The sequence below is a fragment of the Tetrao urogallus genome, assembly GCF_951394365.1.
Source record: "Tetrao urogallus genome assembly, chromosome: 7".
NCBI classification, from domain to species: Eukaryota; Metazoa; Chordata; class Aves; order Galliformes; family Phasianidae; genus Tetrao; species Tetrao urogallus.
Window position 1 is genome coordinate 3,036,276 of NC_136820.1, and position 16,056 is coordinate 3,052,331.

General features: G+C 38.4%; 1 protein-coding gene across 1 annotated transcript in view; it reads right to left on the bottom strand.

The window, feature by feature from the left end:
- POU6F2 (POU class 6 homeobox 2) overlaps nucleotides 1-16,056 on the bottom strand; it is a gene marked incomplete at both ends in the record, with an annotated part of 303,527 nt that overhangs the window by 168,786 nt on the left and 118,685 nt on the right. Inside the window, 2 exons of the mRNA XM_079538058.1 lie at nucleotides 6,048-6,276; nucleotides 7,231-7,322. Coding sequence (XP_079394184.1) covers nucleotides 6,048-6,276; nucleotides 7,231-7,322 — 321 coding nt within the window. The remainder of the gene's footprint in view (nucleotides 1-6,047; nucleotides 6,277-7,230; nucleotides 7,323-16,056) is intronic.

The window sequence follows — 16,056 nt, forward strand, 5'->3', positions numbered from 1 at the left end:
TATCAGTCTGAGTTAGAGCCAGGAGGATGACTGGTGCTGAATAAAGTGCTATGTGCCCTTAAATACCCAGGTTTTAGATACTAGTCACTCCACTGTTCTTAGCCTAGTGACCATGCCTGCTCAGAGGGCAGTTAACTAATAGGTTTTTGGTGGAAAATTAACAGAGGATCAGATCACTTTTGTCTTTCCCATCTGCTCCTCGTCATACAAGTTGGAAACTTAGACCCTGCCAAAACTTGGCTTGCGAATAAGTAAATGTGAACAGTTTGATTTCAGAATTAATTTAATCTATATAACTTCATTACTGATGTCGTTCCATATTCATTAGTAATGAAAAAACAGGCATTGTCTGGGTCTATTTTGAGTGGAAATCAACAATGGAGCATACAAACTTTAATAGGCCTTAAAATTATGGGCAAAAAAAAATTAAAACAACAAACAGTTGACACACTGTGAGCGATCAGTAAACAACCAGTAGCAAATAAATCCCCAAACCTTTCACATTCCCTCTGTGAAGGCAGCAATTTGCCACTGTGCAAGATGAACAATTAACAAGGGAGCACATCATTCCCACGGGTGAAGACTTGTATGATGAGGAAAAGCATCACAAATGGAAAACCAGCCCGCAAAGGTTCTTGCATCTTTTCTCTCAAAAGCATGTTAAGTCCCCCAAACTGTACGTTATCTAGCAAATAGCTGGAGACACAAAACCTACTGCATTAGACCATCTTTAGGAATGTCTGCCTGTTTCCTCAGTTCCTCTACAGCACAGAGAGGATGGAACACAGGTGTCTGAGGAAGCCTGCTGCTAGTCCATAGGTGTTCTGTGTACATCACATTATGTTTGAGAATTTATTTTACTTCTTTCCACGTACTGAGTTAGGGAGGTTTCTCTTAAAGGGTGATTAACCCCTCCTCTGTGTGAGAAAGCCCTTCACAATGACTGTACTACATGCAGCATTTATGCAGTATTAGTGGACGTTTGTTTGGTTTGAGGGCTTACTGAAATTGCTAGCGAGTGCAGCTCCTTTTCTTGGTTGTTGTCATTCATGTTCTGGTTATGTTAGTACACTGCAGAACTACCTGGGAATAAACTATTCCTCTAAGTGAAACATCATTTTGATTATTACTGACATTGGTGCTCATTAAAATACATAAGTGAAACACTGCTTTTCTGTAGACTCTGAAAGCTATTTCATGTTACTTGAAGGGGAATACAAATGAATAGGGACTGTGTCACTTCAGTTAAAAGGGGAAAATGTTCTAGAAACCAGAATTTGGACTCTAGATCAGTAAGCAATTGAGGCTTGTAGTTTATATATTTATTTTGTCTCTTTCTTGTTTTTCATATCTCTGACTTCTGATTTTTAAAATCTGTGGGCAAAAGGAGAAAGAGCACGCTTACTTTTTCTGTTGCTCAATTAATGATCAAATCTATGTTCAAAAGAAACAAGACCTAATCAATGCAAACAATATATTTTTTCTGCTTTTGTTACCATAATGTTTTTAACCAACATTAGTTTTGACTGATCATATTAAAAAAAAAAAAAAGCTTTTAAATTTTTCTGCTGTTATCTACTGTTACCCATATGAATTTATTTGAATAGCTGTTACCTAGCTGTCAATATGTTTAATATATTTCCTTTTCCACTGTGTTGCAGCTAAAATATGATCAGCTGCTGTTTAAATAATGTAATTATTTCACATTTTCATTCATGCAATGCTTCCTTTCAGCACTGAAGCCTTTCTCTAATGATTTGGGGAGATAGTCTTTTCTCATTTCTTTCAGAACTCAAGACTGAGAAACTCTGACTTGGAAATAAATTATTGATACCCATTTTAAGAACAGCACAATGCATAGTGAAAATTAAACATGCAAAGTTTCCACATCATGAAACTTGCTGATTTATTTTGTTTTATTTATTTTGAGGTACAAGTATCATACAGGCTCTATAGTGGTGAAGTCTAAAACAATATTGTCTCATTGATATGCTGTGCAATAGATTTGGGCCAGCCATCATGGAGAGACTCAAATTCTGGTCCACAGAGCATAGGTAGCTAGCACTGAGCTGGCAGATGACACAGAGCTAGTTTCTTCTCATTTCAACAGGCCTACTGTATTAAAAGGATAGTTAAAATAACATCAACATTTTAGCTCAAAATTCCTTGGCTGTCATGGAAAACTGAATGAAATGAGAGGTCAGGCTGAAGACAGCAACTCTTCAACGTGGAATCGAAAGGGATAAAAATATCTTAAGAGAACAAGACAAACCAAACTCTTTTCTTCCAAAGTAACTTTCTGTTCAGATATACAGAAATATTGTGATCTAGAAAAAGCAGATGGATTTGAGGAGACAGTACTTTTCTACAAAAAACAGCTTCCAGACATTGCTCTGAGATTAAGTTCTAAGATTCTTCCCCTGGCAAGATCATTGAGAAGGATAACCAAAATTGAAAAACAAACAAACAAAAAAAACTCAGAGTGATCTGACCTGCCAAAGGAGCTGCATAAACTCATACTATTCAGCCCAGATATTTTTTCCCAAAGACAGAAAGGTGCATATTGACAAACACCTGCTTGGATGATGAGAGGAGAGCTAGAAGTGTTTTCTGCATTAGGCAATAAAGGCAGGCCAAGAAACAGTGGGCTGAAATAACGGGCTGGGAATACATGGTGTTGCAGAGTACCTATCTCCCTTCCACAGCCTCATCATTGCTGTGGTGATGCCTTCTGATTTTTGCTGTTTAGAAATTGTGAGAGCAAAACAGGTTGGTAACTGTGGCTGGGAATAGGGACCACAACTTCCTTGAATGGCATTTGGTCTCTTACCTTCAGTAGTTTTTGTGGATTGCAGTAAAAAGTGATGGTTGTTGATTTTATTGTTTTCTCTAAATGAGTGTTTGTGGCAAGCCAATGTTCCATAGGTGAATTTGTGTTATGTTTAGAGACCTCTGTTTACTCTAAACCATCTAGCTATATTTGCCATGAACCTCCTCACATCTCAGTAAACTGTATTCTTCACATATTCTTTGTGCTTATGAAATCTGCTTAATAGGAGCTTGTAAAAGTCTAGTTTTTCGCACGTGTCCAAAGTGAAAATTCACACATTTGTACTCCTTCTATTCACACACATACAACTTACTTGCTTAGGGAGTGGATATGGTGCAGCAGTGTGTATGACAAAAGACAGTGTAATGACAGAATAATCAACATGTATAAAGTTTTGAAGGAGGCTTACAATCTAATTCTCTCTTCTTTGATGCAAAAAAAAATTCCTATTGACTTAATGGTGGATGAGGCCCATATAGCAACTGAATAATCTAACACAATTTAAAAAAAAAAAAAAAAAAAAAAAAAAGATTATTTATAGCCAATTGATAACTGGATATATGATTCACTGGATAAGTCATATTGTGTGAGTAATTTCCATATCATTAATCATGCTGTTTTACCGATGTCCTGAATTTTTAAAGGAACTCCTGTTTTCTGTTTCCAAATACTTAATGTATCTCCTCTATGAATTCTATCATTGAATGCTTTTTTTTCCCCACTATCCATAAGCAAGAATTTTCATTTTCCGTCCATTCACCTTGAGATGAAATTATTCTGAGCTCCATAAGAAAATCATCTATGCACACAGTTCATACAAAAATTAGTGGAACTACCCACATTAAAGCAGGTTAAATCAAAGATTTTCTGAATTCCTATGTTATTCCAGAATTCTGTAGGATGTCTTTTGATTTACCTGGCTAGGCTAGTTTGAGATGAAGATTTTACTGATGAGAGAATAAAAACTAGAGAAGAACCTGGCCAAAGAAGCTTTTGACATCTAAGTTTGATTGCACTGAACGTGCAGGGGCAGCAGATGTTGACAAGAATGGGAGCAATAAGACAGGCTGGAAAACAGCATGCAAACATGTCCCCCAGTCATCTATGTTGACAATGCCACACAGATAGGTTTAAAAGAGGAGAAAGTTGAAGAATATGGTTTGATTTTACCCACAGGGCATGGTTTACCAAAGCAGCTTGAAGGAAACGCTACTATAAAATCCTGTCTCTAAAAAAAATAACACACATTCTATGATTATCTTGCAAATGATCATAACAAACACGAACCAGAAATCAGTCATGGAACTGATGATATCACACAGCTAAAGACATTGTCCAGAAACAAAGCACTGTCATCCAACTCTTGGGAAGTTGTGAGGTGTTTAGAGGGATGGGAGGGGAGAATACAGAAGCGTACAAACAGCAAAGCAAGTAACTTAATTCACAGTTGTTGTCACATTTGGGTACTTCATGGAAGATATGATTGTCTCCACCTCTACCTGATGACCCAGCAAGTCCCTTAGTAAAGATTAGAGGAAAACTTTCCATCTGTTAAAGCCATTCCTCGCAACATTTATTTGGTAGCAGAGTTGCACCTTTTAGCTAGCAATTACACACCCAAGGATAAACTAAAGAGCAAGGGTTGCCGGACTTAATCCCTAACAGCTTCGCAACACGGGGCAAATAAATGATGTAAGAACTGCACGAGCTTATGTTTATTTATAATACTACATACACAGCAGCCATAACCTGGAGCACTCCAGAATAGAAGGATACATTTTTATAATGCCTGTTTCTTCATTAAGATTTCATCATCCACCTACGCTAAAAAGCCACTTCTCCTTCACTTTGTTATATCTGTTTTTACCCGCTCCTGGTCCTGCATTATTTTTTTAATCTCCAGTTCCCTACTTTACATGCACTCTCAAATTTTAAACAAGCAAAATTTGTGCATTAGTGTGTCCTTTTCATCTATGATTTATGAATGACAGGTTCTTCGGTGCAGCTTAATGGTATGAGAGAGACATTATTTTAAACATTAAAGTGAAAACCATTTACAACTATGATAAGAGAGGTCTGTTGACATTAAACTTTAAAACATGCACAAGGTAAAGGCAAGCAGCTGCTCCAACAGGTGAGAGTACTATGCATGTAGTTTGTAAAGGAGTTTGTTCAGCACATGAGCTGTCTTTTCCTTTGCTCTGTTTCACAACCTGTAGGATTTGGTGCTTCAAGCCATTCAGGAAATAGCCAACAACCCACAGTACAATCACCTGAAAAGCACTTAGGGGGCAGTGCAGAGCATTCACTTAATATAATTCATATTTTGGCTGAGGAAAACTTTCTACCACTTATTTCAGCAATCAATAATCACACAGATAAACAAACCAACTATTTGAAAGAGCTAAAGTTTTATTTTGATATTGCCTGCTCACACCTCTATTACTTTCATGTGGACAGCCAACTGCTGTCTGGGAAGCAACCAAAATAATAAGCAGTAAATAAATATGCATTTTATATCACATGTGTTTGGACTGCGTACTGGTTCTAACAGCATGGAACACTAAGGTGGAAGAGATACCTGGTGGCTCATAAAACTGCTTTTCAGTCTGATTTTAGACAATAAGGAGACTACAGTAGACACCTTAAGGCAGAACTGTTGCAAACACGGCACAGCTCAGAGAGTGGGAAGGCAGTAAGGCAGAACCTTACTGGTAAAGCAGTCCTCCCACAGTAAGAAAGAGAATGTGCATCCCAGGCAGTAGTGCCAGCTAACTGAGAAAGCTCTCATAATTTTATAACAGGATTTAGAAAGTTATTTTAAAGCGATACTCTGTTTTTAGCTGCCTCCATTTACTCAGCTACTCTAATCAGCAATGGTTAAACAGAATACTTATTTTCACGTTGCCATTTGAAATTCTGAAGCGAACTCTGAGTAGAGAACATTGATCACTGATGACAGAAAAGCCTAATGAATCATTCAAGTTCTTTACAGTACTGACCTAGAGAATGTAAGAGCCCAACCTCCACTCCAGTTTTATAAAAATGCAAATATCCCTCAAGTATCTCTCAAGTATTCAAAACTAAAGCAAGTATTAACTTTCAATAAGTATCAAGAGCAACATTTCACTGAATGAAGAGACAGATCTGTTTAAAAGAGACAAAGTGAAACAAACAGGCAAAAGACTCTGCCAGAAAAATGCTAAACACAACTTACCTTGTAGATTTTGCAATGGCAAAGTCATGATGCCTCCTGCTGCAGCTGCTGCTACCAGTCCTTGGATGTTGGTGAGATTTGCTGTTGGTAGAGTTAGGACCAGTCCTTGTTGGCCTCCCAGCTGTCCAGCCATGTTGAAAGGAATAAGAATCGGTTGATTCAGGGCCGGCGTGCCTCCTGGCATCACCCCTGCTACTGCTGAGGCTAACTGTTGGGCTGTCAGTAATGGCTGTAATGAAACACAGACAGCAGCACGCCTATTTTACCATGCACAGCTCAGTGGTACACAGTATTACTTCTTCTGTTTGGGATCCTTCGGTGTTGCAGTACAAACACGCACTTCTTCCAGTATCTCAAAGCACGCATTCTCACCAACCCAAAAAGCACTGCCAGACACTTCAGACTGAAACTGTAATTTATATTGCCATGTAGCACGGTAGCAACTTGAGTTGAATCTAAACTGGAAAATGTATTACACATGCACTGACAACAATTCATGAACACAAGACGGCTGAACTCAAGTCAGCTCACAAGTATCTAAACGCTAATATTTCCCAAATTTTTCCAGTTGTACATTGATTGGTAAGAGCTGAAAGCAGCAGTTACCAGCAATTACCAGAAGCTCTGTAGACCAAGCAGGATGCAAAACAGTTTCGTGAAGTGGAAGAACATTAAGAATCTTCTTAGAGTATAGTTGAAATTTGATAAAACCATGAAGTGATATGGAAAACTTTTTAAAAGGATTAACAGAGCCATGCTATTATGCTTACATTTTGCTGAAAAGAAAACATTTGATATAAATGATTATGAAATGCCTTTACTAATGCAGGAGCTGTGTGTGACATGCAGAACTGTCAGAGCCGACAAGGTTACATTAAAATTGCACTAGCTTTTTAATATTAAATCGTGACTTCTATTTCAAAAATAACTTACATAAGAAGTTCAAAGCATTTAACCTCCTAAACATACAAAGCTGCTTAAATTTATCTTAAGAAAGCATACAGAAAGCTAGTCCTTTCAAATACCTTTTAAAGCATACGCAAGATACATCCATGTTCCCTTTTTGTAAGACAGAATACAGCCAAACAGAACCACATTTTCTGCATTGCACAGATAAAAGATGATCATTCGCAACTATTCATCCAATTGCATGCCTCAATTAGTCAAAAGGAAAGATACTGACCTGAGGCCCAACAGGGAATGCAGGATGGGACTGACTGGGTTGGTGCTGGTCACCTGGGCTTGTATCAGACAGCACTGTGTTTCCTCTGGCCTCTAGAATCCAAAGAGGAAATCGACTTTAATATCAAGCCTAGGGACTGGCACATTATCTTCTACTCTGATGTCACATAACATCAAGCTGAAAATGACATGTTAAAGTGCTTTATCAATAACTCAAGCACTCAAATCACTTATCAGCTGCATAAATTATGCTAACATTCATTCAGAACAGCCAACTCATTCAAGGAGATACAAAAATCTGACAGCAGTGAAACTGAAGCTATCATCAACCCAGCTAATGTGGGTTGCATTATACATCAATTTACATATAGTACATGAGCACTCTGCTTGTGTGGGAACTGCATTTTCTACGCTTAGGTGAGCATCAGCCTTTCTAATTTCTGAAGGCAAAAATTATCTGAAAAGCAATCAAGTCACATCTATTTGTATCTTAATAATTTTCTTTTGCCACTTACTGAGGCAGAAAAGACTCTGATGCACAATAAAAAGGTGCTATGGAAAGTGAAAGCAAGTATGTTTCCAAATGACAGCTATTTCCCTTGCTTTCTAAATTGCACATGGGGGGAGAGCAAAACTATGTGAAACCAAGGCTTTTCACCACGTATTAAATTGATCAATATCCAACAATCAAACTGTATGCTGGGCACTAATGACTTGGTAAGCACAGAACAGAGTCCAGCCCTACCGGATTTCGCTGAAGCCTGCAGAACAGATTTGAAAAGAAAAAAGGGAAAGGAAAAAATGCCCTATCAGTCGCAACAAAGTACCAAGATGTTTTCAAAACTAAGTCCCTATCTTCTGTTTCCTCCAGGTGTAGCACTCGCATTGATTCACAAACTTTTCCAGCACGGATGGCGAGATCAGGCCCACATTTGCCTTTGAAGCTGAAAGATTGGCAGCAAGTATCAGAAGTAGCTGCAGGACTACCGTGGTCTTTCAAAAAGAAGATCCTGGCTATGACTTAGGTTTCCCGGTTAGTATGATAGCTTTTGTTCTTTTAGTTATTTTCTGATCTGGGGATGAAATCCCATTCCGAGTAAACCTTAACAAGATGCTCTTTTCCAATGTTTGTCCTATGAATAGCAAGTGCAAGACAATTCAGAACCAGTTTATTGGCACACCATGGTGTGCTCAGGAAAAGGGATATGATTCTGTCATACTTATAAATTTTAAAGAGGGTATTATCAGCTCATTTAAAACAAATTCTTCTATATATTCTCTAAGGGGACAGGCTTATAAATAATGGAAATGTGGAAAAAATACTTCAGCGCATTAAGGTACAAATAAAATTGACTGCTACATATTATTCAATTGACTTCCATCTCTACAGCAAGGTGTCAATCATAACAGCATTTTACAATAGGATTAAACAATAAGTGTGCAGACTTATGCTGAAATCAGAAAATCTGATTAATTTGTAATATATTTGTGTGTTCTCAAAGTCAGAAATGGACATTGCTTTGGGAATACTTACAAACATTCTATTGAAATATCTGGTTTGGAAGTAATAAAAATACACAGATTTGCTGACATTTTATGAGATGAATTCTGTAAAAATATGCTTGGCATTTTCATGACCACGGTGATTTAATAATGAGAATTAGATGACCTACTATAATTGGTGAGCATGCCAACAATTGCCTAATAACCTGCAAAAAAAAGATCAAATCACAAAAATTGTTATGTGCAATTTACTCATCTGAGTTACCTGAGAAGAAAAATGTAACTAGATATGTGAGACTTGATGAAAACAGTTTCTTTCAAATGCATTTCAGTCCTAATCTTGCTCCCATCCCTAAGACCAAACATAGGTTTTCTTCAGTATGGGCTCCTCCTGTGCATGATAAGGAGCTATGTTACTACACACCATTTTACCTTAGGTAATTTCCACATAGTATTATAGGGTTTTCTTTTAATCTTCTCATTACAGCTCATGTATGAAGTGATATTAGATCAGAGACTTAATATCAATGAATATATCACTCCCCATTAAGATCAACTCTCACAAATCAATTTTGTTTATGCAATTTTAAGGGCTGAGAATTTTGTCTTTGCGTGTGATTTAGTTAATATTAAAACAAGCTCTTGATAATCTGTCATGTCACTAAATTACACTATGAAAGCTCTGAGAGAAGAGCAAATCTGGAGTCAAATATTTACTAGAATTAGATTTGTTGCAATTACTAAAGCTTGAGTTCTCAGAAAATAAATAAGAAGTTCTGAAGGAATATGCCTGTGCTTCAGTATTTTTTCATGGTACAGCCAAGAACCACTGTTTTCTGTTATCTGTACCCTAAGGATTTTGTAATATCCCATCTCACAAGCTGCATGTTGTACAAGTGGGTTACACAGAACCGTAAAGCCAAAATGAATTGCATTCCTTTCCTTTTGCATCGCACTAATTGGAACCACTTAGGATTACATTCATTTCATATGGTCACTCACTGCAGATGATACATCTTTTAATTCCACTGCTTGAACGCTCTGCCTGCTTCTTTTAGCTTACTTTCCACATGAAAGTACCTCAGTAAAACAGCACACACTTGCATGTGCCTTAACGTGGTCTGAGATAGAACCCTGCATGAAATCATGCATTCCATATTCTCAAAATAAAATTCTCAATTCTCACATTTCCTCTCATACTCATATCTCGTACTTTATGTATTCCTCATAATATACCTCAGATATTCCTCATTCACTTACAAGGTACTTGAGCCTCTTCCAATCCTCCTACAACAGACACTCAAGTCATTTACTTTTTTTTTTTCTGAAACACAAGGAAAGCAGCCTGCCAGGCTGTCAGTAAACAGTAAACACGGAGCAGCAAGAATTTCAGGATTAATTTCTGTTGCACTGCACAAAGCCACAGCATCTGTTCTTCACCGCATACGGTCTTCAGTGAGGATCGCAGGTCAGAGCTCCCAGAAAGGCAAAGTACAGCACAAAATCCTGTTAGAAGGCTGCTTTTCCCTTTCTACCTAATAATGCTAGTGGGGTGGATCCCTCCGAGTTCCAGAAATCCAAAGAGCTGGGAGAGTGCTCTGTCTCATGTACTGTTTCTGATTCGTAGACTCATTGCTGCTGAGTTGGAAAAAAGCCTTCTTAAGACCACTGGCTTCACCTGGCAAGTGTAAGCCCTTGCATTATTTTCCCCTTAGCATTCCCACTTTGATTTGGGAGCTCATTAGTTCCAGATGCTAGAATGACCTCTGCAGGTAGATGAATTCCACTGTCTAAATTCCACTCCCTACTAATAAAAATAGGCTGTCAGAATTTAGCATAGATTTTCCACTTGCCCAGACCCAGGCTGTCACCTTGTGCTGGGCAGCCCTCCAGTGCTGTGCAGTCTTCTATCTACAATGGAATTGCAGCAAGGATTGGAACTGGGGTGTTACCAGTAACACCCTTCATTTCTCAACCAGGCTTTGGAGATGGTGTTCTCATTACACCCATTCTTGCTGGTGCACCTAGGGCAAGGGGAAGGCAAGAGGTAATTCTTAACACTATAGACCTGGGCACGCAGCTGAGACTTCGCTTGTAACTGAGAGCTGCCTTCTTAGCCCAGCTCAGTGAGCTGGCTCAGTACTGCCACAGGAAAAGATAGGTGAGCTGCTGCCATTACTGAATGGCTGTAGACAAGGCTTTAATATTTAATAAGCAGTATTCATCATATGTGATTCATCATAAATTAATTATAAATTATATAATACATACATTCACCTCTCATCCCACCAAGGGGCTGAGAGGGCATGACATAATAAAAAATTGAAGTGCACTGTAAACATTGCAAAATAACCCTCTTAAAATAAATTATTATTTGAAATAAAGCCTTATCTCCCCATATCAAAAAAGAAAATAAAATCCTCAAAAGCAAGCAAAACCCTTGTTTAACAACACATAGCTTGAAAATGAGAAAGCCACATGAGGAAAGTCAGCAGGGAAAAAAAACCTCCATATCCCAAGGCCTCTGAGCATAATGTGAAATTACAGCTGTAAAAGCACTACTTATAGCCAAGCACTCCAGTTTCCTTCATTGTGTTTTGCACACATCTTCAGCAGACAAACGGGTAACTGAGCTCCAAACGCTTTTATCTCAGTGCCCCCTTACACAAAGGAGGGACCACTCCAATCCCCCTTTCACTGATGTAGAGACTCAGATCCAGATGCTCAAATCAGCACAGTTTAGGCACCCAGATCTCTTCAGCTGTAGTTATGTGGTTTAGGAAACTCTCAAACTCTGCTCCAAAGCTCACCCAAGCCAATGTTCAAAGCACAGCATGGAGCTAACCTCAGCACGTGATCTGAACACAGCTAATCTCTTTGTGGTTTTCCAGAAATTAATCCAACATTAATGTGTTTTGTGTTTGTATCAGAACTGGGGAGATGCTGGGCTATCCCTTTCTAGTACTTTGAAAAGCAAGCAGGATCAAATGCAGTAATAGCAGTAGTCAAAAGAATATATAAATCCTTCCGAAATAACAATTTAAGCAAATATTTTAAATGAATCAAAACTAATAAAAGAATGTGACATTGCAAGCAAAAGTCCATATTATATTAAAATTATTAGATACAGTTCTACAATGTCACATTACTTGTATTTATCTCTAATAAGAAATCAAGAGTAGACTTCTTTCTTCCTCATTGAGCCAATTCACACTAAAGATTCACGTTTAAGAATGAAATCATGAAAGTGAAAAAATAGTCTTATATTTTAAAAACCAATAAACTCACTGTCTGAGTAACTAACATAGCTGCATGTAGATCATAGGCCATATTAGCAGGGGGAAAAAAAAGACAACTTTTTTAAAGAAATGAAATAGACTGACTGGTAATATTCAAATTATCAGGTACTGTGAGTAGAAGTCCATCATCTCTGATTAAAGAAACTCAGCTCTTTCTTGAATGCGCACTTAATTGTCAGCAATTGTATAGGAGCAATCTTGCTGACAAAATTTAGTAGCTGAAGGAAAAAGATGCAGCTGATAATGAAAAAAACCAAACCATTCTCTCCAAACAATCCTCATTCTGCCACAAAGCACAAACTGCAGCTCTTAGTTTCACTGTTTTCCTTCTGCCTCGGGAGGTTGGACACGTAGATAGGAAGCCCTTCCAAATAACCTCATCAATACTGAACAGATTACTACACAGAAATTCACAAACAGATCTACATTTTACAATACTCGGGGAATATAAAATTGAGATTTCAGGTTGAATTTGTTTTAAACTGGCATTATCCTACAGTTATGAGTGGAGATATTCCTGTTACTTTAGCAAAGGAAACTAAAACTCAGAAATGCAATGAGATTAATGAATCGCCCACTGAAAGGTCTGTATTCAAGCACGGACTTCTCATATTTAATTTAGCAGTCAGATAGTTGTCTTCTTCCAGCCCATGACTGAGATGCAGCATATAATTCACTCATCTGGATCCTATCAAACTTCTCTATATATCAAGTTAATCCATAGCTCAGTACGCAATTCACCTTTTCCTGCTGAACTCTGCTTCAGATTGGGAGCTTTTATTTTTAGGAAGTGATTTCAGCCTCACAAAGAAAACCAAACAGTTGGGAGATTGGGGCCCATGCAGAATTACCATCAGCAATTTTTAACTCTGAAACCTATCACAGAATCACACAGTGACGTTACAACTATTTATTGCTGATCATTTTAGTAAAGCATCCAAATACTGTGCTCGTCTTTCACCATGTCAATTTTTCTCCTTTGTCTCAACTTACACAACTTCAGCCTGACTCGTAATTTTCCCCAACCTATCTATGGACAAAAATCTTCTAGTTTACCTTTGAAAATGCTTATGGGATGATAAGGAAACACCATATTGATCTATCATATTGACATATATGTCAATACAGTATCTTGTATAGAACAGCTAAAAAACCTGCCTTTAAGATGGATTGAATTAGACAGCTGAATGAATAGAGCAGATTTGCTTTACTGACTATATCATTCAGTACCTAAGTAAGTAAAATCCTACAGTTTTTTACTTATCTGAAACTGCCACACAGTTGCTACAGCAAAGCTACCAAAATTACAGCAGAGCTCAAAATCAGCCTGCCAGCAGTGCACTAAACCTTGCCTTTCTCTGGTCCCTGGGGATATTTTCTCCTAAAGAATCAGCTCTGGGAAGACACAAGCAAGCTGAAATCACTGTGCTCATTACCCATATATACGCAGAGCTTAGCTTGTATTTACACACCTGAATCTTTCTGGATCAGGACTGATAACATTAAACCATCACAACTGTTTATAATGAAAATTAAGCTATTAAAGTGATTCATTCTACAGAGAACTTCTTATGGGCAGCCACCATATTTACCACCAAACAAAAAAAAACTACAATCATGCAAAACTCTGCCAGCTGCCTTAAATTTTCTTTCACGTCTTCAGTTTTTCCTCTTTAATTGTCTTCCTTTTATTTCTTTCTTCTTTACTCAGTTTTAAAAAAAAATAAAAATCTTACTGGTGTCTGTGTGAATGTTCTTCCACTTTAGAGACTTTGTGTGAGAAAAGGAACGTAGCTAGTGCAGAAAAAGGGAAGGAACATAATTGCAAAAGTGTGTTCTTTATTCAAAGTAGGCTCATTCTACTTTTCTTCACCCCCTAAGTACAGTGCATAAAAATCCCTTGTTAATGGTACATACATTTTTTATGAATTGAATCCTTCATATTGAGAATTCAAGTTTCTTTTATACTGTAGGCATTAGCACAAATATAATCACATTAAGGTCACAATGACCCTATCAGTTTTCCCTGAATTCATACAACATTTCATACTCACTGTTTGCTGATAGTGCTGGTGAATGCAATGATGATAAAGGTTACTTACCAGAAGATGGACAGTTGAATGCATTATTATTTCATGTTGGGCAGCTGATCTCTAGCTAAGAAGGGCAGGAGGCTTCTCTAAATTAAACCTCCCTTTCTTTCCATCACTGCCAGCTCACTAAATGCCAAAGAGTGAGCACATTAAAGATGATCTTTTTTGGAACAACTGCCACAGTTTGCCATCTTTCTATAGCTAACTAACATTTCTATATGATTTTTACAGCATTTATCTGTGCGTGCTGTTTTGCTCTTAACAGAGCAGAGGCCAAGTCGTGCTTTTCACCACAAGCCCGATTCCCTGGCACTCACCCTCCCATTTTGACTCCCAGGCATTCCCCCAGACGAGGTGCACTATGATGGTACCTTATCAGGATATACACTGCTGTTTGCCTGGGGAACCTTGTGCAATTTATGTATTATGGGCTTGGTTGCTGGCACTACAGGCTGGTAAAAGCCAGGCGAAACATGTGGACAGCCTCTAGTGTGCAATAATTCAGGCTTTTAGGGAGAAGACAAGGGTAGTGTGGCTGACATCTTTTGTTTTTAGAGACTATGCTGATAGACTTATTTACAAAGGACCAGGCTGACCTCATCTAATGACAAATTTAACCCACATTTTCCAGGAAATGGAAAGAAAAATCACTAACGTGGAGAGGGGATGAGGTAGTGTTCTATCCAATCTATGAGAACCTGTTTAAGAATTCAAATTGTCTGGTTCGGTGAGCAGGAAATATTCAGTTAAGGGAGGAAATGTTCATTTAAAGTCAGTGAAAGCCTTGGGTACTTACATAGTCAGCAGAGCCAGTGTTCAGTGAAATGCACCCCACAACATTTGTAAACGCCTACCTAGAGCATCCTTGTCCAGCAGGTATGGTCAAGCAACACTGGTTTATCACTCTTGCTACTGAGCTCACTGTCTGGTTTCATCCCTGCGGTGTCTTTAACAATTTCACACTCTCTGCTGTGGTCTTTACACAGCCCTGTGGGGCAGCTCCATCAAGTGTCTCATTACAGGTTGTTCAGCTGTTCAGACTTTATTGAGACTCTCGACAGAGCTGTCCCACAGAGCAGCATGCTGCAGGAGTCCAGGCAGGATCCAGGAGGAAGCCTTAGCAAGCAGCAGCAACTCTGTATGCAGGAGACCATGCTCCTAGATCAGGCTAAATCACAATGCAGGTAGGTCTACATTATAAACCTATTTAGCTGCACACTTCAGAAATTCTGAGCTACAAAAATTCAACAGCCTTCTCCCTTCTAAAGTAGCTTGCCTTGCCTGATACCTTCAGCAAGTCCTTCTGATGGGGCTCAGCAGGGTAGGCCATTATTTCAAATGAAAGCGTGGCCGCAAGCTGCAGAAACTCCTGGTACGCATTGCCTCCAGATCTGGTAAGTCTTGAACTGAATTAACTTCCGTCTCTTTGCTGTTGTCTGAAATCAACTTTAGTGACTGTTTACAAGGGGCTTTGCCAAGAGTTCTCAAACACTTTATTTTTTTTTTTATCTGTTCTGCCAGCGAGGTCTTGCAAGCTACATCAAGCCTGACTGTCACAAAATCAAGTCTAAAACACACGACAAGGGCTTTTCATCCCTCCTTCCGTTCATTTCCTCTTCTGCACACCAGAAGCAAACAACACAAAAAAAAAAAAACAGACCCAGGGAACTAGTAGCTGGCATATTATCCTGCCTGTCTCCCAAATGTGAGCAGTTATTTGCTAGACAAAGTGTAGAAATTTGTAGTAACCACGAAGATAGTCTTTCACACAATAAAAATACCCTACATAAAGAATTGAGTGGCTTACAAACATTTAGCTATTGCTCCAGGAATATTTTGACCTTGCTTTTATGTCAGATTCCTGCTGGATTTCACCTGTGTTGGATTAGTTCTCTAGGAAAGCCACAGCACAGGTTAAAAAGCTTCACATGT